Consider the following 23,163-nt stretch of genomic DNA (forward strand, 5'->3'; position numbering starts at 1 on the left):
TGAAGCAAGAGATCAATGTGAAACCCCCCTGATGGATATACTTTGAATAATTACTATAATATCTCGCTTTGTGTGATATTGACTCCAACTGTTAAGTGACGTGAAGCACACTGGCATGTTTTGCACTACACACATACATTGGTAGCCATCATTGAAGATGATTTCTACAACAATCACTGGAGCCAAGTTGACTGAAAATGCTGCTGCGTTTCCCCTGAGCAAGGCACTTGCTGCTGATTCCAGCAGGGGATCTGCTTAGCAGCCTGAAGCACAGAGTATATGGCCCGCCATGGCAAGTGACCAAGTGTGAGTGTAAAAAAAGATGTTGGTAGAGGGAATGGGCCTGTGCTGACAGGATGAATTTCCAATTTAAATTAAATGTTGTCATTTGCATAACTGCAGCCATTAAAACTGTATTCTTTCCAAATTGAACAACCTGATTAGCATGTCGTGACAGAAATCTAATGTCTAACTCGGACTACTGTGATTTTATGCCAATTAGCATCATAAAGTTATAATTTCTTATTATTTTTCTGCCTGTAGAGAACAGAGAGAAATGAATCTGAATGAGCCTTCACACCTATAATCACAAGAAATGGCAGGAACATTCAGAATAAATGCTTCGTTTTTGCTGCACCAAAAATGACAATTGTTTTGGTGAAGTTTCTCCAGAATAAAAATCAAGAGTTGTAACTGGGCTCATTAAAATTATAGCAAAACATCCCTTAATTTGTTATTTTTCAAGCATGGGTGTCAGTCAAGATCAGACAGCACAATATATGTCTTTTGAAATGGTCACTATATCAGTTTGTGCAGTCATGATGGTTTAAATTTCTGCTGTGAATCCTAACGGCACGCAAAGGGGGCAGAGATGAGGTGTGAGAACAGAAAGAAGACATGGTGCCAATAGCACCACTGAAAGGCATCTAGGTTCTGATTTGTTAGAATTCTATTGGTCACTTCTACTTTACAAATCAAGCAGTGTACATTCATCCATAGAGTAACAATTGATTACATTTCATCACTTTCTAGACTACATGTTTTATGTCGACAATGGAGGGCGATCGCTTTGGAACTTGCATGTATCTCCTTGGTGTTGCCTAAGCTACTAATTTGTCTTGTCTGTAGATTTCCTGGATCAGCAGTGTGACATTCTGACAGTCAATCAAGTTCAATATGATGCATTAGTCTGGTTAATGTGAATCCAAAGAGGTAAGACTTGTTCCTAACAGCCTCCTGGAAGACATCTTTAGGGTTTGTACTCCTATTTGTTCACATGGGAGATGATAGAGATTATCTATGCTTATCAGAAGCTCAGCAAAGATGTAAAGCGAGGCTAAATATTGAGAGGATTGATTTTAATATGATATAGAAATAATTGTATGCAGGTTCCCTCTAAGGACTGATTTAGCCTTCAGCAGCAGGAAATCTACAAGAGAACTTGTATGACATAACCATAAATCCCTTTTAACCCTATTTCTAAGCTTGGGTCAACAAAGCCTGGATTGACTGAATGGCTTGGAAGGTTATGGCATAGGGTTAAAAAGTGTTTCTTTTTATGTCATTAGATTTCTTGCAGAAGCAGTTTCCACACCCATCCACTCTTTTGACAAAAACCTATAATGGAGTATCTCTTTTTTTTGTCCTGTCGCCCTCCCTTCACTCCCAACTGGTCCCAGCAGATGGCTGTCGCTCCCTGGGCAGAGGAAGCAACATCCAGAGGTTTCTTCCTGCTAAAAGGGAGTTTTTCCTTCCTACTGTCGCCAAGTGCTTGTTAGAAGATACTTTGCAGCAGCATCAAAACAGGTTCTTGTGTTTAAACCAAACCATTCACTGTGCAGAGGACAAACTGCAAAATCCTCAATCTAATTCTTTACTTTTTGGCATATTTACTACTGTTAACTATTTAACTTACTATTCATTCAGCTATTCATTTGATATAACCACCAGAAAATAATTAAATGTTTATAAAACTTTCATGATGGCTACTGTACATTTGTGTTCTTATCATTGTCTTATTAAATATGATTCTGAGAGTGTGTGTGTGTTTTTTCAGGGAATGAGCGCTGGTAGGAGGAGGGACATTGTCCAATTCACAGAGGACCTGAAAAGACTGTGACTTCTGACAAACCAACTGATCTGCCTTGTGTGAAGAAAAGGTCTTTGCGAGCCTTCAGGGTTCACACCACGAGACGCCTTCACACTGCATGTGTATGCATGAAGCAAATGTGTCACTTCTCACACGTGTATTTGTAAGCACTGCGGAGCATAAAACTGCTCCTTCACATGCAGATTTTTTACAAAAAATTATATCATAGAAAGTACACTATTCCATTTTTATGACTTGCTAGCTTTGAGGCAAAGCTGTTGCTGCTTAGTTAATGGAATTCAGAGCAGGCTTCAGAGAGACGCTAGCTGGTTAAGACTGCCGTGTGTGTTGCTGGGGCCGTGGGATTACATGTCACTGTGCTGAGTGGACTTTTGCGTGAACTGTGTTATTTCCCCAAAGCCTTCTTGTCACCCCAACTTTACCCAAAAGTGCATTCTGCCATCCCTGATTCATGCAGAGGAATGGAACAAAAACCCCCAAAGAAAACTAAACAAAAAACATTATTCATCAACGAGATTACAAAGGTACAATATTCTGGCAGCGTACCCGAGTGATGCATAGACACAAGGAGGGCTCAAACAAAACAAGCATTTTTCAGGGTTTACATATCAAACTGAGGCCAAGGGCATTTCTGTAATCAAAAATAGAAATCAATGATCATTATTATTATTATTATTATTATTATATATATTAGAAAAACATATCAGAAATTTCCCTCCCTGTTTTAACAGATGCTGATCCTCACATCCGAGCATCTCTGTGGCGAGAGAACAGAATCACACATCTGCTTCATCTGACAGGCAAAAGAAATGAAACAAAACCTCTGTCCCCTTATAACTTCTCTATGTATAAATAATCCATGCACAATCCATCTGCCTGTAAACCCTTTGAGATATTCAATGTTTATAGTGCTACTAGTATGCAAACCCTGAATGTCCACATAGTAAATTCATCAATGAAAAATATTTATATGTACAGTGTAGCTCAATAAAATGTCTCTTTGAATCTTATTTGCATGCAGTCAACTGCATAATATACAGGCAATAAGTACGTTTAGTAGTTGTTTCTTTGGCAGGCCAGAATCCAGCTGGACATGCATAGAGAGGTATGTACAATCAAAAAGAAACCAGAGTCCGGGTGACTGGAGAGTAAAGACTCTCACATCACCTGGAGACAAAAAAAATCAGTGTGCAAACAAGAAGCCAGTTTTTTTTTTTTCAATTTGGAATTGAGACCAGCGGTGTACGAGAGTCCAAGAGGATGCCCAAAAATGAGAGTAACCTTGAATTGATAGAGCTAATGTTAATATAATCTCTGTTAGTCCAGTGCGCACTCTGCACCGCTGGTTCAGCTCTCTTCAGAGCCCGTCGTCTTTCTCTGAGTCTGGAGAAACGGGCCTGGAGACGGTGAAAATGTCTTGCCGTTGTATTTTGGTTTTGGGCGTGGCAGAGGCAGGTGGCGCCCCCGTGGACGGCTGTCTCTTATCCGACAGCAGTTTGATAATTTCAGCTACCTGACTCTCCAGGGCGCCCAGACGGCCTCCCAGAGTCTGGATGTCCCCCCGGAGCTCCATCCGGGTCTCGTGCAATGCAGCCTGCAGGGCCTGTTCCGGTATGGGGCAGAAAGAGTGAGGGGACCCCACTCCTCCGGGAAGAGGGCTGTGGAGAAGTGGGGTAACTGCCGCTGGGGTCCGCGGCTCCCCTGCCCGGTCGATGCGCAGCTCGCTCTTAGTGATTCCACTGTCACAGGAGTCCGTCTTGCGAAGTGGGTTGTTGCTGGAGACCCCACCTTCCTCTCCATCCCTGCTCCCCCCTGTTTCCCGACCTTTACCGTCCTGAGAGAGCATCTCCACGGAAACAGCTTTGACATTGTTGTTAAGACCCTCCTTCCTCGTCTCCGCCGGAGCCATGTTGTTTTTGAGGCGCATCCAGCCACTCGCCTTGGCGGCCGGCTTTCCAAGCGCAGGGCTGGTGCTAACTTTGAGCCTGACAGTTTGCTCGCTGCCCCCTCCAGCAGAACTGGGCTGCAGCTCCATGATGTCACAGTTGTTCTGCTTTGCAGGTGCCTCGCTGGGATGGCCGTAAGCCAGAGAGCTCTGCATGGGTGTGACCTGAGACACAGTCAGAACGCTGCTGCTGGGTGGAGCCCCGTTCTGCATGGAGGTGAGGGGCCGCTGCAGGGTGAGCGGCAGGGAGTGCTGCAGACTGGAGTGGCCGAGCTGCAGGGTGTGAGGATGCAGGTGCTGGTGGTGCTCCACCTGCAGCTGGTTCTTCTCCAGGTCTAGTTGCGAGGCAGCTGCGGCTCCTTGGTTGCGGAGCTCCTTCTGCTGCTTGAACTTCTGGAAAAGCTTCCGGACAGGATGGTCCTGTGGGATGGTGAGCTGTACCTCGTTCTTCGCTCGCTGTCTCTCCTCCTCCTCCTTCTTCACCTCACTGATCTTGCGGAAAATTATCTGCGGGGGAGGAGGGATACACATAAATAAGCAAAATGCAGCTTATCAGCAAACATCATTTCATATGAATGCTATGAATAGTAATTCTGTCTCCGGTGCGCCCCGATGAGCATTGCACATAATTCATCAGAGATAAAAGCATTTTTCTACAACAAGAAGTAAACAAAGATTTATTATTATTATGGAAATCTGACGGTCTGTTTTAACATTTTTCACTTAAGAACACATGACACATTCTTTCTGCAGTGCACTCAGGTACTGCAAAATGTAGCTGACTTCTGGACAGTCATGTTAAATTATCCATCAGTGCTCCTACACCTCGCCTGTATTATTCAGCCTGGCGCCAGGCTCTCTTCTGGCTCCTCTTACACCCTAATTACATTGGAAATGACAGAAATCCCTGCCAGGCAGTCAGCCAGCCATCCAACTGGTAATTTAAGTGTTATTTTTGGTTAAAATAACGGTGCCCAATGGATGGGGAGCCGAGTCGATGTTTGACTTAAAGATGGAAGCGAGGGGAAATCGCTTACTTCGCTGCCAAGCCATAATCGACCCAACTGACCACATCTAGCACATCTCCTAAACTCCTTCCATTCATCCACCCATACTTCCTGCTCGTCCAACCTGCTGCCGAGAGCTGCTGAGCCAACCCAAGCTAGAAGCTGCTCTGAGCTAGAAGAGAATCTGTGGTGGGAGTGGGGAATGCCTTACGTGTCACTTCATATCTCCATGTCTACCTGGAGGCATAAGCTGAAAGATTAGCACTTTTAATTAAATGAATTTTTGGCAAGAAGAGTACGATTTGATAAAAAGTAAATGAGAAGCTATCACTGGTGGGCTTTGTTCTCTTACTCATTACCTTCTGACAAAAACAATGAGTCCACTGTTGCTGAATACAAATCAGGAGAATCTCTGTCACAGCTGAGCTGATGATACATGATGTGATCGGATCAAACATGATGAACCGTCATTGCTTCATATCAACTAAAGCAGTAAATGTTCCTTCCTATTATCATGATATGCATTGCAGATGTTATACAAAGTGCATCTAAACAGTGTGATTAAAGTGCTTCATCTGGTAAAGTGAAAGGGATACTGAGTGTCAGCTGAAATTAGATTAAATGTCAGCAGAAGTGAAAGTGCTGAAAGGAATTAGTGTCAGATAACTGTCAAGTAAAACAGAGGTTTCTTTCATCACAGTCCAAACTAACTCCCCCAGAAGAAATATCTGGAACAAATATATTTTTGCCTTTTGTTTGTGTAGATGAAATGTTTCACTGACGCTTCTGCCTGTTCAGTCAATTTACCGATTGAAAATGCTGGCCACAAGGACAATCTCAGCCAATCCTCTTAGAAAACTTCACATAGAGCTTAGTATTTGAGTTGCTTTAGTGCACCCACAGTGGCTACTACCTGCAAGCCCCTTTACAACCCATCTTGGCCCCAACTCCTCCTTTTAATGAAGTTTTTAACTAAAGCAGTGTCTTGCTGCTGGTCCTAGAAGAATGCCACCAAATTAAAAAGAATTAAATGAATGATAAATAGACTGGCTCTTATTATGCTTTTCAACTCGAGCAAGTCATGGTTTAATCTTGCCCAAGGACACTTTGGTATGTAGACTGAAGCAGCCAGGAAACAAACCACCAACCCTCCAATTAGTAAATGACCCACTCCACCCTTAGTGGTTATTTACAAGCTTAAATAACCACTGACTGCTGATTGCTCACTGATTGTCCTGACTGAAATCACATTTTTGATTGGTTAACTGTTAAATTACAGTCTTCTGGTTTAGAAGCTTTTTTTTTTTCGCGCATCCAAATAAGCTGTCAGTGCCCAGCATTAAGCTAAATCTGATTAGGTCTAGAGCAGTTTTTAAATTTTTTTAAATGCCATTTTACTGGTAATAGGGGCTGAAACTGGTAAGTGATTCAACAGGAAAATCCCTAACACCGCAGGTTATTTAAGCTGCAATCCAACGCCTTGTTAATCGTGTCTGCTCTGTTCAGTGTTGGGGTTTTGCTGCTGCTCTGGGTGGGGAAGTCACATAACAGACAGTGGTGATGAAAATAACAATCCTTTTGACTGCAGTGGCCCAAGCTGAACCACAGCTTCTTTAGTTACAGCGACAGCATCTGTTCCATTATGTCAGGGACTTTTTCACAATAATAATAATCTTATAGTGTTTTTTTCCCCTTCAAGTTCTCTGTGTTTCTGTTTCTGTTTCATTTGGGCATTAATATTTAATCTTTGCACACTCTTGTTGCTGACTATCGACCCTGAGGCAGGGATGCTCACTTCACCAAGAATTTCCTGTCTAATTATACAAGTCGTTCCTAAACTCACGGCGTCTTTTCAACCAATCAATCAGCCAACTCTTGATTTGAACTATATCGTTGTAGGGTCTTTACCTTACAATGTAAAACGCCTTGAGGCAGTTGTTGTGGATTTCTGCTTGACTAGTTATACCCGAGACTCAAAACTGACTCAAACTTATCAGCTGGTTATTGCCAACATATGGCTCACACAAACTAACTCTGCTGTCACTTTAGGGATGAACTACTGAACTTTGAGCACTGACAGGACTCAACATTACTGGTTTCTTGGAAGAAGACATGACAAAGATAATATTGATAATAGTTTGTGGTTAAATACAAAGTGTCGGGTAACCAGTGTTGGGTGTAACGCATTACATGTAATGCATTACTTTAATTGCATTACATTTTTCAGTAACAGTGAAGTAACGGATTACTATTAAATTCAGTCATTTAAATCTTCTTTTATTCATTTTTAATTATGTTGTTACTTGTGTTACAAAGGTTATCCAGTTATCTGGCCGAGGAATAAAAAATAAAAACAAAACATCAAACAAACAGCCTTTTCCCCCTGCGTAAATGGGTTACAGTCATTTGATTTCAGTTTGTGTGCAGGGCTACAGCTTTTGAGTAGAGATATGCACATTACTTGTATTTTTATAGCACAGAAGGACAAGAGCTTAATAGTAAAGTGGAAACTGCATCCAAGACAGAAACAAATGGATTTTACTGATAACAGAACATTTGCACAGACAGCATGCTAACGCAAAGCTAGCCAAGAACACAGAGGGATTTTAAAGCTAAGTGTATGCCGACCCCCAACCCAGCAGGCAGAATCCGAACTTAAAACAGGTATCAAAAGTAGTGATGAGTCATTTGTGTTTCTAGAGTATGAAACAGTGTGACGATCCTATCTCTTTGGGCTGATTTTCAACTGATTTTCAACTTTGCTTTAACTAAACTAAAACAAAGACTAGTTATGTTCTCATTAGAATTGGGATTCAGATTACAGTCCCACAGACTAACACAAGGTTTGCATTGTTAACTGATAATTACGAAACGGTGTGTTTCAGCTCATTTTAAGGACTAATGAGAAAGTAATATAATGAGTAGTGTAACAAATTACTTTCTCCAGTGAGTAGTTACGTAACATACTGCATTACGCTTAAGAAAAGTAATGATACATTGATTTTCTGGAGTAAAAATCCCAACACTGGTTTTAACATGTAGAAACATTAGATCCAAGTTCTTGTCTCTCCTTTTTGCATCTCACTTTTTTTTTAAATCAGGAGGATTTAAATTTTTGTGTGAAGAGTTGGTTTTTAAATACCACATAAATGTCAAATACATTTTTTATATGGCTCAGAAGTAGAGACAAATCCTCTTACGGTAAACATGTTTCAACTAAATGAAAAAAATGAGATCTATTGTGAAACCGCCAGATTATCTATAACAACTGAACCTGAACCTCATGAGTACTATTATCTGTGTAGACTTTAGTTTTCAGATGTAAAACGCAGTTGTATTGCCAGATAAGAATACACAATGGAGAACAATGGGCTTTGTTTAGTGCCAACATTATTTTTGCAGTGAGTATGTTTAAACAATAGGTGCAATAACTAAGGCGTTGGCTAGCAGCCATGCTGCTACTTTTCTCAAATGAAAATAAAGTTGAAGATGCTAAACACATACCGTAATTTATGACGGTGTTACAGACCTGGTGTGAACTGTGGTTTTGCTTGTGGGGGTGTTTTGCTCACTATCCTGCTTTATGCTTAATTTATGGTACTGCAATTGTGCCAGTTTGCATATGCACTGGCCTACAGAGAGCCAGTGGAAAGAGGTTTTCAATCAATGCAAACATGTGTAGTATGCTGAATGCTGATGACCTTCAGCTCTTTGTATGTTCTAACTTTGCTCTTCATCACAGCACAAGCAAGCGTACCCCACAGACATATTGTATTGCATATTTTTGACACTGCCCCCATCTGACAGCAGACGCGCTCTGCAGACAGACAAGCAGTCTGCAGCTGCCCACGCTGCCAATGCTCGACCACTTCTGAAGCCCTGTAGGTACTAGAGATGGCACGATACCACTTTTTTATGTCCGATACCGATATCATAAATTTGGATATCTGCCGATACCGATATGAATCCGATATAGTGTTTTTTAATCAACAAAACTGTTTTTTAAATATCTTGCTGCATTTTGTATAAGTTCATACTCAAGTTTAAAACAACAACTACACTAAAGCTATTCTGTTATACCTGTATGCAAAAAAAATAAATAAATTCATAGTTCAGCAATACTGATCAATCTAATAAACTTAAACCTACACCATCCTCCCTATTCTGGTATTTTAAAGAGTACTTAGCATAAATATTAAGCAACCTAACTAATAGGGTTCCAACTCCCAGCAACAACAAAAATAAAAAAAATAAAAAATAGGGAACCACCCCTCACGCTCCACCTCATGATGCTTAATCGACGTAATCAACCTTAATTTGATGCAGTGTGAAAAAAAAAATGCACAGAAATCAATTATTTTTCAAGAAATATTAAATAGATTCAACATCTTTCTTCAACAAAATTGCAGACTGCACAGATGGTACCTTCCCAAAGGAAAAAGTACTATAGCTTACTAGGGTATATATATTAGACTTAATAGTTACTATATACAGTAATTGACTTCTATTCATTTTACATCAAATTAAAACTTTGGGTGTCAGATAATTATTTATTAAAAGCTAGACATTTTAAATGAGAATAAGAAAGAAAAGTATGTCTTTGTGCCCCCTTTTCCCTGTTAATGCCCTATCGGCCCCCCTGGCTAAACTTTGCTAGATCCGCCCCTGCACAGTTACCAGCCGTCAGCTACGTAGAAAAAGATCCTTGAGTAGAAAGTAAGATTAAATCAATTCTAACAACAGCTGATCAAGCTTAAACGTGCTGCTGTTGTTCAGCCGCTGGTTTCCTCTTTCTGGTGCAAAGTGGGCCAAAAACAAACCAGAGAGACGGACTCGCGACAGAAAAGCCGATCAGCTGATCGTTAAGCAGTTTCATGATTGAAGTAGCAGCAGGAGAGGCAGTCGCTCCATATATCGTTTGTTAAGCTTAACGCAGGAATGCTTTACAAACATTCAGAGATGGACTTACACACTTTCTTTACTTCTCTTGGGGATAACTTTGTCGGAGATGAAATGCCAGGTTGCTAGCAAAGCTCCACATGCTATCCAGACCACCAACAGGTCCCGCATGCCACAGCCGCTCTATCACGTGATGCATACTGCTCCGACGTGCTAACGTTCTGAGGTGAGTTACGGCGTGTTGCAAGTTTTGTGAGGTGCTTTCCTGATATTTAATGGATCGGATTACATTTTTTATTTTTCTCCGATATCCGATCCAGTAATTTAGGTCAGTATCGGACCGATACCGATACGTAATATCGGATCGGTCCATCTCTAGTAGGTACCGCCCTGAGATTTCACTCAGTGATTAGGAAAGCGAGTACTTAAGGTCAGGGAGACAAATGCTCCGGGGCCAGAGTGACATTTTCTTGGCAGAGTTTGAGCTGTGTGTTTGTGGCATGGAGTAGGTGGAATGTGTTTTTGCTAACTTCTTGACTGATTTGTGTTTTGACCAATGTTCTTTTCCTAAAGTAATGATAACAGCTAGTCTGTCTCTTTTATTTTAAGTATTAATAACAAAAAGAAAAACCTGTTGAAAATGTCTGAGTTGAAAAAGAAACATTGGTATTTCCACAGTCACGGCAGAAGGTTTTCATCACAGCATAAAGATGTTTGCCAGTATCATGGATGCAGTCGATGACCTGATTACGTCTACTTTGAAAATCGGTCCAACATGAAAGAACTTGTAGTTTTGGCCATTAATCCATTTCAGAGTCTGTTGCATCTCCTCACTAACAATGTCTGTTAAATTCTCCGTGTTCTGGTGGTGTCTGTGAGGTTGATCTGACCTCTTTAAAGTGAAACTTTGTGATCCCTGGAAAAAAACAAAAAATGTATTCCATGTTTTGCTTTCCCAGAAATTTTAAACGTGAACGTGAGGGTTTTTCTTAAAAATGTATGACTCCATAACCTTAACAGATATTCAAGGTTTCAAGGTTTTTGTAGACTATTACCCCCACCCCAACATCTTTTCTGACCTAGAACAGCCCTAAAAATCCCTCTCAGTAATTTTTATTCAGATCCATCAGTATAAACACTTTGCCTGCTGGATTTTTAAAAGAAACAAAACTGGTTGGGTTTACACAGTTGTTGGGTGGCTCAGTGGACCTCAGGATGATCGCTCTGACTGCATACACTAGAGGGACCTGACTCATTTCTCACCTTTGACCCAAAGCTGACCCAATTATTCAGGCCTTCTGCCTGCTTGACAGCCAGCACTTACATACGAAGCCTCATTTGGAGTCTGAAGTGGCTGTCCTCCACGACTCATGTACAGAATATAACTAGGAGTTATGAGGAATGCTGCTGAACGGCTCCCTCTCAGCATCATTCCGAAGTAAGAAGTCATAAGGAAAGGGAAGACAGATAAATGGGTTTCTTGTGAACCACTGGGCTGAACAGCTGTCAAATTAATGCAGGGATTACTGTGAACCTGACGTTCCAGTATGATTACTACAAAGAATACAAAAAAGTGGAGTGTGAGCTCTGCTGTGCAGCACCACAAAATCTTGGCAGATTGGTTTTGGCTTTGGATTTACTGCATGAAAAGTTTGAGATGACATTAAGGCTAAAATGATGAATCCTATTATATCATTTATATGTAAGACCTTTGATTACATAAAACCTTTCAGCTCAGTGTTTGAATAGATTCTGAAATTAGTGCTTGTGTACTTCATTTGAATCAAAATGTTTGTTCATGTCTAGGAGTGAAAGGAATTGGATTTGATTTCCTCCCTTTGGCGAGTAGCGTTTTCACAAGCTTTTTAAAAGCTTTCCAAATTCACCAGCAGCGTATTTCAATTAATGATTCTTTCCTACTGGCTCTTCTTTTTTCATCTTTTCAATCTCTCGACCTGATGTGTCTCTTAGAGCTTCTCCTTTGTGCTTCATTTGTAAATATAAAATAAATGGGACACGTACTACGCGCAGCACTTGTGTTTGTTTAAAAACAAAAAAACAAAAAAATTATCTGGATATGGTCAAACAAAAAGCCAAAGTAGACAGTTTTTAAGCTGATAATCAGGCCGAGATGCCTTTTCCTTCTTCATAAAGACAAAAGTTGTGAAACTTTGAGTTGTTATTACCTTCATCACAAATCCTCCCTGCTATGGGAGGCTGCTAACAAAGCTTTGTTATGGCTAGTATAGTAATCTGTCATTAACCCATAAGTTGACTTTTTAGCAACCTGCACACAAGCTTCAAAACGCTGATTAATAATTTAATACACAACAACTCTGGTGCACCAGATTTATTTTATTCCTGATTTTCTCCTGTTTTGTTAGAACCTCAGCCAGGCTCTGCCTTCTGAAATGTATTTTTCAACAGATAATGCAATGAAGCTGCACAAAGCACAGACTTTGCAGGAACAAGGATTTGTATTTTGCATGACAATTTTTAATTCTTAATTTCTCCTGGATTTCAACATCTAATATTTGTGCAAGTAGTTAGGTACAGACACAGTGCAGCTGTAGGTGAACGGTAGAACGGCTGCTTCCTGTCTCTTTCATTCTCTGCTTTTGCTGAGAAACTATTGTGCTACTTTAAAAAGGTGTTTGTCCCAAAAACGTATTAGTGTGTGTGTCTGCGTGTGTGTTCACCTGATTGTCACAGAAGGCCACAAGTATGAGTTCTGCAAACATACTCTCAAGTCCATTTTCTCCTTATTGACTAATTGACTGATCAGCTAATGTTTCAGCACCAGTCAAAAGGTCAGTAGGACCTGAAATTGCACATTGAAATAGTCTGATGTTACCACCTTTCCACAGGATAATCACTTTGGCGGCAATTATCTGAGAGCTGATGTCCATTAAGTCCGTACGGTCCTTTCATAGTCCGCCCACAGTACACTGGAAGCACTGCTGGGTTCCCCTGAGAGCTTCATATGCAAATTTGAGGATTCATAGAATGAAAACATAGAAGGGCACTGAGACAGTCTGGCTGCTTCTCTGGCTCGCTGCCTTAAGTTGTTGCTGCTCATGTTTGTTATGAATCTGATTTCTTAAAGGCCGACTTCCCTCAGTTTGGCGTTCCTGTCTTTTTTCTCTTTGCTCATTTACTGATCTATTCATCTGAGATTGAAGGTAACCATCTAGTTATTGTCGCTTACTGTCAGGTAGTGGAAGTGGCTGCTTCCATAATTACATTGTGCCATTTCAGAAAGGCTAAAAAACTGTAAGACATATAGACACGTAGAAATATCACCCCAGTGATATATGAATGTTAAATGAACTTGTACAAAGTGCAGAGGCGAGGGGACCGTGACTGACTATTATGGCACAGGTCCAGTGTGTCCCTCTCTTTACATAGGAGCCAAATCAACACAATAACTCTGGTGAAACGTTTCTAGAGAGGTGGAAGCGACCTGCTTTTGGCTCATACTAATGGCTCATTAGTAAAGAAGTTCCTCTGCTCTTCTGCTTGTTTTGTGACTCCCATTAACACAGCCCTGGTCAACAAATAAATACAAAAATGGGCAAAAACGTAAAAAATAGAAATGCTTCAAAATGCATGTTTAGTTTAGAGGATGAAAGCATCATGAGTAGAACCAGATTTGCATTAACGGAAAAACTTAAAGGCCAACTTGGAGTCATCTCTTTTGTGGCTACATGGTTGGGTTTAGTGGTCTGCTCCACCATCGCAATACATGTACAGCCAAATGTAAATACCAGCCTTCCCAGTTGAACAAATAATTCAGTTATGGGGGACAAATATGGGGAATAATAATGGGTGGAAAATAAATATATTAAACTGGATTACCTGTTGAACAACATGAACCAGTCATTAAGCTTCATTACCTCCAGTCTTTTTCAAATATTTTATATTAATCATCCATGAAATATAACCATGCTTATTGTTTTGACAGTGACACTCAAGGTCATTTTAATTGTTTTGAATCAAACAACTGATGTCAGGTAGTCGGCTTATTAATTGCTGGCTAGTTCAACATCTGCACAAAGCAAATGTTAGCATTCATCTCAATGCACAATTTTCTACTCAGTAGCAGCATTATCATTACCTTGGTTAAAACTAGTCCAACATTTAAAAATAAAAAATATTAAAAAACGGTCCCTCAGCAAACTGCACAACATCAGGGTGAAAGAAAGCTGCATTTTTGCATAGTTTAGGTACAATGAAGAGAGAGTGTTAGAAAGCAACATGGAATTTAGATGGTGAACAAGCTCGTGTATTAAAGTTTTCTTCCTCCATTTTATGCTAGCTATAGGGCAGAGTGAGGTTTCAATTCTGTATTGAACTACAGTAGAATTGTTGAAGAGCTGGACTTGAAGTTTGTGTTGGATCATACTGTCATAACGTCTGTGTGACAGGCAGGATTTGGACTCAGTTGCAGAACACGGCAGACAGAATGTCAAAAACAGCTTTAACATTACACTCAAGCAAAATACAAAACAAAGGAATCCAAAAATTAGAGAAACACAGAGCAGGAACATAAACCCAACCAGGAGGGAGGACGCAACAATGAACAAAAACAAACTGACAGGAGACATCTGGGAGGACAGCTGAACCTAACTGAGAAAACGAGACAAGGGATGCAAAACTAATTAAAAAGCACAAGAGACCAGTGACTAACAAAATAAAACAGGAAGTGACTGAACACAGGAACAGAAATGCAGACTTGACACAGAACAGAGGAGGGCAGGAAAAACAAACTCTGAGGATAATAAAAGATTAAAAAAGGAGACTGAACCAAGACTAAAAGTAAAATCATGAAATGAAATAAGAATACAAATAAATACTCAAACTGGCAGAAGTATAAATAAATAAATAAGCAGAAAGATACAAACTGCACATTTATCAATAACTGAACTTGAAATGATCCATGATACAAACAAAAAGAAGCTGGTTGCCATCACTACTTTCCAAACCAACCAAACCATTAAAGGCAGTGAATTCTCCCCAAAATAACCATGAATGAAGACACAAAATACTGTACATATATTATAATATTAACATACACACAGCAGCCCTGCAGTAGTGTTGCTGCAGGATTACTGTACATGGACTGAGAGTGACCGAAGCTTTTGTTTCATGAATTTTGTCCATGTGGCTGAAAACAATGAGCAGACCACTTTTTGGTGGCAAATCTCTCACAGAGCACAGTTTAGTTTCCCCAAAGTTGATGAGCATCTGCATGCCATTCTGTACCCCACCTCCACCCCCAGCTCCTCCTTCCATGCTGCATCTGACTTAATCAAAGTCAACTCTGCTGTTGACGCTGGCACTCTTCTATGTCCAGCTCTCGCTGCTACTCTCCATGCCTCTACCTTTCCACACGTGCCCAATGCAGGGCAGAGAGCTCCGAGGAAAAAGCCATTTTCTTTTGACTGTCTGGCTCCTGAAACTCATGTATTTTATGTCTCTTTATCAGTTACATCAAAACTCTTCCTTCTACCTCATGCATCCAAAAAGATTTCAGTTTAAACCTCTAACCAGCTGTAAACTCTGTTAACCCACAGGGCTGAATGGAGAGAGTTTTATGATGCAGTTTAAATTAGGACAGAATGAGCAGTGTCATTTTAACAAGTCGTGTGCGGCGATCTGCTTGATAATGAGAAATGCATCCTCAGACAAGTGACTGAATCCAGTTAGCTAAAACAGAAATGGATAATCACATTTGAAACATGCGTATGCCTGTGTTCTCTGCAGAGGTGCTCGAAGCATCTTGGCACCAAAGATCTATTTGGGAATTCAAAGTTTTAAAAACAGTTTAAATAGAAAGTGTATTTCATGACTATTTCGAAAGAGAGCACAGAGCTGGAGCGGGACTCACATCAAATGTGACATTGTGTTTGCGAGCTGTCCAAATGTACGTCAGGCTTGTTTAAATATTCAAGAGCAGAGCTGAGCAGAAGGAGAGTGTCAGGGTTTATTTAGGGGTTCGCACAGAGATGCTGGTTGGGCTGAGTAATGTCTTCATTTTACTCAGGTCATGATATTCTGACTGGAGGGGAGGAACGAAATAGCAAACACTGCACACTGAGGAGGAAATGTGAAGAGGACAGATTACATAATATTAAATGCAGAACGTGTCTGATGTGTATAATATTTAATGCTGTATGTATGAACAGAATAAAGTGCTATGATCTTATGCGCATTTCTTTTTTGTCTTTTATAAGACCCTGGCCACACAATACAGCAGTGCTAAATATGAAAGGATAACAAGAGGAAAATGTGGACAGGACAAAAGAGACATGACAAAACAAAAAGACAGAGAAGACAAGAGAAAGAAAATAGCAGAGTGGAAAATGGAGAGAATGGGATCAAAGAATAAAGTAGTGAGGGCAGATAAATTAAAGCTGAGCAGCAACAGGAAACAACATACGTCATTAAGAAGATGGACCCAAAGAAAGCGAGGACCTGAAATACTAACAGAGCAACATGACACAACAAGAAAAACTGATGATCCAGAAAGAAAGGAAATAGATGGGCCAGAGAGTGAAAAATAACACTGTACAGTTAATTACGCTGAGAAAGGTTAGACAAAGCGGGAGGAAAAGAGCACACCACTTGCAAAAAAACAAAAACGTCATTACAGGAAGAATCTGTAATTGCACACATAATATGGCATACATAGAGTATATGAGAGCCTTCACTGCAGTGTGATTAAACTTAGAGAAAGGTCATGTTTACTGCTAAATATATGATACATATGTTTATTGTCTTTAGAGGTAGGTGAAAAGATTAATGTCAGGCTTTTTAATACAAAGCTACAGCTTGCATAAAGACTAATGATGGCAAAGGAAATGCTGACTAATGCTGTTGTACTTACAATAAGGATGAAACAAAAAGCTTTTATGCATCATTTTTAAAAGCAGTTATTGTACAGCTGATGTTTGGAAGACCCCCTAACACCTAGTGTGTCATATTTGATGCATAACTTTGTGACTTTGTGACACGGGGAATTTCAATGAAGAGGTCATTAGAAACATTATTGATATACGCCACATTGCGCATCATGTGTTAGAACATCCTTGTACTGTACTTGTATATAATAACAGAAATGTCAGTAAAAGCTTTTAGCAATTGCTTTAAGATCATTTTCTGCAGTAACCTGTTTGGAAAAAGGTTTGACAAAGTCTTCGTGACTTTCAATTAGAGATTACCAAATGGGCTATGGATGTTAATATGAGGTACTTTGCAACATGTTTCTCCTGAAAATGCTCACATTTTGGAAATATATACTATATAAAGTAAAGATTAGCCTAAAGAAAGAAACAATGAAAAAAAAAAAAAAAACACGAGTAAATGAGGCGTGAGAGTGAAAGAGAAAATGACCAGGAGGAATAACAGACATTTCTGCCTCCTTATCTACCAAACTCAATATCAACTGTGGCCCGTAAAGAATTTGCTGCAAAGCATTGTGGGTCATGATTACCTCCAGCCTCTCCCTTTCTCTGGCTACATATTATTATGAACTGATGTCACTCCTTTATCATTTTCACTTCACTCCTAAAGAAGAAATCTCTTTTTCTTTTTTTATCTAGTGATGGTTTCTCGTTTATGCAGAGCTGCCTACAGTCATGCGGCGCTCTCACTCACTCATTCGTCACTGTAATTGTTCAACGGGAAGCAGCTACGTGTGAACGAGGTGAGAGGATGTTGTGGCAGAAATGACAGAGGAGGTCATTAGAGAGCGTGACTTGTTTATGTAACGGGTCAGACACATATACAGTACTGTGCAAAAGTCTTAAGTAGTCCCTCATTTCTGTATTTTTTCTAAATAGATAAAACAATTTACTGAGCCTAAACTCTCTTAAGCAAACTTTCTTTAAATCGTGTTCAGAAAAAGCTAATAGGCTTTTTTGAAAGGCAAGCCAAAGCTCTCCTTAGGATGTCGTCTGAATTTTGTTTGTTCTGTCAGGATGAGCCCACACTGCTTCAGTAATGCCGCAGCCTGGTCAGATCATCTTCCGATTTGCTTTTACTGTATTCCATCAGTTTTGACACGATCTCCAACATCAATAGCTGAAAAACAGCTCTAAAACATAACTCATTTGGACTCATCATTCCACTGATTCTAATTGCTGGTCTTGAGTAATTTGGCATATCTCAGCCTTTCTCCATATTTCCTTTCCTTAAGAAAAGCTTCAGTCTGCTTACATTTTGAGAACAACGTTTCTCTTTAATAAACCCAAGATTTCAAGCACACATGTTTCTTTTTAAGTTCTTAAAGGACAAACATTTGTTTTCCATGGCAGATGGCAGCCCAGCCTGAGTCCAATTATTTTGGACTCAGCCTTTGTAGAACCTGTTCCCTCCTCTGCCACTTAAGAACTAATTAAACAAAAAGATGGTCGCTCCTTCTACAGGACAAAAAAGGTTTCTTGGTTTTCCAATTACAATGTGTCAACTTTAATAAGCGGATAAAAACAAGCAAATTGAAAGTTTAATGATATGATCAGTGAAAAAATTGCACTACTTTGTTTTTCTTGAGGATGATCTCAACTGTGGAGATGTACTGCACAGTATATCGCTATAGATATAAATATATCCACCCAATTTATCTGCCACCTCTTTCAGTTACAAGTTATTACACGCTTCTAAGCAGAATGTCAATAAGTCAGAAAGTTATATTCAGTTTATTTCTCTCTTCAGTTCCCAGAGTATCAAATGAAAAGTCGTTATTTTGTCCTCTCCAAGAAAAATCCAATTTGCCATGCTTTGGGTGTTATGAACATGCTATCTTAAGAAATAAAGATGATAGTATTGTTTAATCATCACTTTTGCAACACTCTTTAATGAAACGTTTCAAACAGTACCCCAGCCTCTTTTGAACAACAACACCAAAAAATAAGAAGATAATTGAAGGTCAGCACTTCAGTAAAAAGTTTCGTTTTTTTTATTAAAAATGGTAGACGACAGCATTAGAGCAAGTCTGCTGCCCTGTCTAAAGCAGAATGCATTTATGTTTGATTTTATTATTTAAATGTATCATACTTAAGATTTACACAAAACCATACCTGTTTCTGTCACTATAGTAGTCACCACAGTTTGCTGTGAGGATTATACCGACGGAAAAATGATCCAACATAATGAAGCTTTATTTTAATACTGGATTTGTCACTAATCCCTACTAGAAATACTACAAATGTTCTAGTGTTGGACAGTAGCGAACCAAGAGTAATGTGAACCAGTCAGCTTTTATAGAATCAGAATTTGTTACTGAGATCTGGGAGGTGTGCACTTTAGGGATGTGATATTCCACTGTCATATTAATGATATAGTGACACCATGCCTTTACGTTCCCTAGTGCGCACAACAATGAGACGAGACCAGACACGTCTGACTGCGAGAGAAAGCGTGTCACCTTCCGATGATGATTTAGCAAAAAGGGAGCTACTTCAACAACCTCCAGCAACGCACAATGCTTTGCAAAAAGAGCAAGAAAAGTTTTCCTGCTAAAGGAAATTTGTTTCATCACTTGAGGCAAAACTACAGTATCGAGCACAGCTAGGCTGTGAGGGCACGTGAGTAGGAGACAGTAGCAGCTGATGATGTGTGGGCCAAAACTAAACAATAAAAAGACTCCACCAGGCATCACCGGAGCACATGCTGGTGCACTCCATATGATAGGAAGAGCAAATAGTGGATGAAAATTACTAAACCAGTTAAACAGTGGTAAAGGCGGATGCACTGGAAACATGTTACAACATTCCAGGTGAAAAATAATTTTCAGTTTCAGTTTTATTATGTGACAATATTGTAAATTACGTTACTTTAATTTGAGATGTAATTACAATATATCGATAGGACGATACATGTGAATGCATCTAGGATACATCTAGGCCAACCCCTAGTCACCATCAGCTCTGTACAGTTTTGCAAACACATTGACATGTCTTGAAAGAAACAGAAATTCTTCACTGAACATCTGATTAACACTGTGGAGCATTTGAAGCATCCATCCATCCATCCATTCACTTCCACTTATCCTTTTCAGGGTCGCGGGGGGCGCTGGAGCCTATCCCAGCTGTCATAGGGCGAGGGGCGGGGTACACCCTGGACAGGTCGCCAGTCTGTCGCAAGGCTAACACACAGGGACAAACAACCGTTCGCACTCACATTCATTTGCACATTCACACCTAGTGACAATTTGGGTTATCCAATTAACCTATCCCCACAAGCTGCATGTCTTTGGATGGTGGGAGGAAGCCGGAGTACCCGGAGAGAACCCACGCAAACACGGGGAGAACATGCAAACTCCACACAGAAAGACCCCGGCCTGATGGTGGAACTGAACTCAGGACCTTCTTGCTGTGCGGCAACAGTGCTAACCACCATGCCACCGTGCTGCCCTTTGAAGCAAAGATGATAATATATATGGACATTTTTACCATCATAACTTGGTTGTACTAATAAGTGCTAATTTTGACATGAAATTTTAGGCATCTAAATTATTTTAGTTTGTTTTTACCAGGGGAAGATCAAACGTTTGTTCTCACCATACTGCACAATGAGATAACTTCTAATTGGATCCCTTCCAAACGTGTCCCATCTTTCTACACAACTGAATACGTTTGATTGGCTCTCGTCTTTCCGATATATTTTCATCTTGTCTTTATTCGTTGACAAAACTGTCAAAACATTTGATCATGTTTTGTCCTTGTGCATTCGTTTTTATTAATTATCTTGTTTTTGTCAGGGAAAAAAAGGTTGTTGATGTAAACAATGACAAAATTCACAGGTCAATAAAATTAGCACTGGATGGATGAATGGATAGAAGTTGGTAAAGACCAAAAACAAGGGAGTCCGATGGAAATAATTGCTTATAGTGGATGGAGGTTTAAGTAATAACTGTTCACAAACATACTCACAATATTATCTTAAGATTTGATGCTGTTAACCCTCAATGTTGTGTGTTTTTGCTGCCTGAATTGATATCTGACCAAAGAAGCTGTCACTGGAGGTTACAAACTTACAGCATACATGCTCTCTGTCAGCTAACCTCATCATTTACTTGCAATAAATTAGACTCATTGAAATGATGATGACAATTAAAAGTATTTCTAAATTACCTTACTCTGCACTCTCATATAAAAACAATTTATGTAATTACCAGCAGGATATATATACATAAAGCCAAAGCCAGCTCAGCAAACTGAAACACATCCAAACCCTCCCATTACCATTGCCAGCTAGAAATCTGTCAGAGTCAATTATGCAAAGTAATAGAGCAATAAAACCTAGTTTAATTGCAATCGAGGCGTTTTTGCTTTCATCTCACATTAGCTGTATCTATACAATAATAACATTTATAAAAAAAAAAGGTTTGAAGCAGCAGAAAGTGGCGGTTTAACAGCTCCTATAGCAGGCAACTGGAACCAGGATCCAAATGCAGATACAGCTGGTTAAGTAACAGGCAGTTTATGTAATTCAGGAATCAATACACAGGCTTATAGTTGGCAGGGTGTCAGGAACATAGAAGAGGCAGAGGCAGGTAAAGGGCACATTTGATCTTCAGAAAAATTCCACCCCTGGGTGTCCAGTATCGACACTTTATCACCTTTCTGCCCATGAGTGCCAAACCTGCTTCCCTAGATGGTAACAATAGGCTTGTTTTGCCTTTCATAGGTGAAACAATGCTCATCTGTGTAAAATGTGTTATTTCTGCATGTACTATATTGAATTGGAACCTGAGAGGGTTGCAGGTAAAACCACCTGAGCCTGGAACTGGCATGTGACTGAAGCATGTGATTTCTAAATGAAGACAATGGACAGTATGCCCCCCTTTTTAATCATCATCATCATTAGTAGTACTTGCAAGGGTAGTTGCAACCCTTTTACACACTGCAGTTTCAGTGCCACGGTGTAAACAACACAGTCACATAGAGTCAGCAGACTTATTTAGAATTCCCAGGTTAGCGCTGCAAGTTGAAGCAAAGCATACAAATTCTGCAGAAGTGATACTGATTAAAATGCCACTTTTTTACCATCTGTTAGTCAGTCAGTTCCATAACGATGCAAAAAACACATATTACAGCTGAATATTTTGTACTCTCAATTGAAATATGAATAGTGATTTTCAGTGTAAGGTTTTGTGGTGGAAGTTGAAGAAGGAAGGATAAAGTTTTGGAAGCTGAATAGTGAAGAAAGTTTTCTGGGTGGTAGGAAAGAGTCACCAGATGACTGGGAAAGTGAGGAAAAAGTAGACAGCAGAGAGAAGTGGAAAGTGGAAGGTCTGTTGGTCCAGACAACCAACTTGTCTTAAATAAACCATACCATAAAGTTAGGGGAAAGCTTTTGAAGCTAGGTTAAGATGAAAGGTGATCAGCGAGCAGAGAAAGTGCACGATACAGCAGGTGAAATAAGTATTGGACATGTCACCAATTTTCCAAGTAGATATATTTCTAAAGGTGCTGTTGACTTGACGTTTTCACCAGATGTTGGTAACCCATCCAATCCACACATGCAAAGAAATCAAAGCATAGAGGTCCATAAATTAGGATATGCGTAATAATGAGGAACACAGAGGGAAAAAGTATTTAAAAATGCTTATTGGAATGTGTTTAAGGCTTTGTCCAAAAGCCTTTTGAAACTATTCACATGCATTGCTCAGGTGTGATTTCGACCAATTCTGCCACAATCTTGAGGTTTCTTGAGCCCCTCTATAAACTCTGAGCTTTAATTCTTTCCACAGATATTCAGTTGGATTCAGGTCAGGTGATTGGCTGGGCCATTCTAGCAGCTTTATTTTCTTTCTTTGAAATCATTTGAATTTCCTTGGCTGTGTGTTTAAGATCATATTCTTGCTGAAACATCCCCCTTCACTTTAACTTCATCATCCTGGAAATGGCAGCAAATTTTTATAAAGAATGTCTTGAAAGAATTTTTCCATTCATCCTTCTTTCCATTACATAAAGCATTCCAGTGTCATTTGCTGAAAAACAGCCATAATGTTCCCACCTCCACACTTTACTGCTCGTATGGTGTTTTTGAGGTGAAATACAGTGCCTTTGTTTTGGTCTCATCTTGCAAGACTATCCGATTGTTCAGTCTGACGTCACTAGCCGTGTCTGGGTCTAAACTCCGCTGCAGGTCCATATATCAAACGATCACTATGGCATTACTGAGAGTTGAAAAAC

General features: G+C 39.8%; 1 protein-coding gene across 1 annotated transcript in view; it reads right to left on the bottom strand.

Moving 5' to 3' along the window:
• Positions 1-3,430: 3,430 nt before the first annotated feature.
• The window catches only part of kcnh5b (potassium voltage-gated channel, subfamily H (eag-related), member 5b), a 190,240-nt gene continuing 170,507 nt past the window's right edge, over positions 3,431-23,163 (bottom strand). Inside the window, exon 13 of the mRNA XM_082517231.1 lies at positions 3,431-4,562. Coding sequence (XP_082373357.1) covers positions 3,468-4,562 — 1,095 coding nt within the window. The 3' untranslated portion in view covers positions 3,431-3,467. The remainder of the gene's footprint in view (positions 4,563-23,163) is intronic.

The sequence above is a fragment of the Aulonocara stuartgranti genome, assembly GCF_965226115.1.
Source record: "Aulonocara stuartgranti genome assembly, chromosome: 19".
Lineage (NCBI taxonomy): Eukaryota > Metazoa > Chordata > Actinopteri > Cichliformes > Cichlidae > Aulonocara > Aulonocara stuartgranti.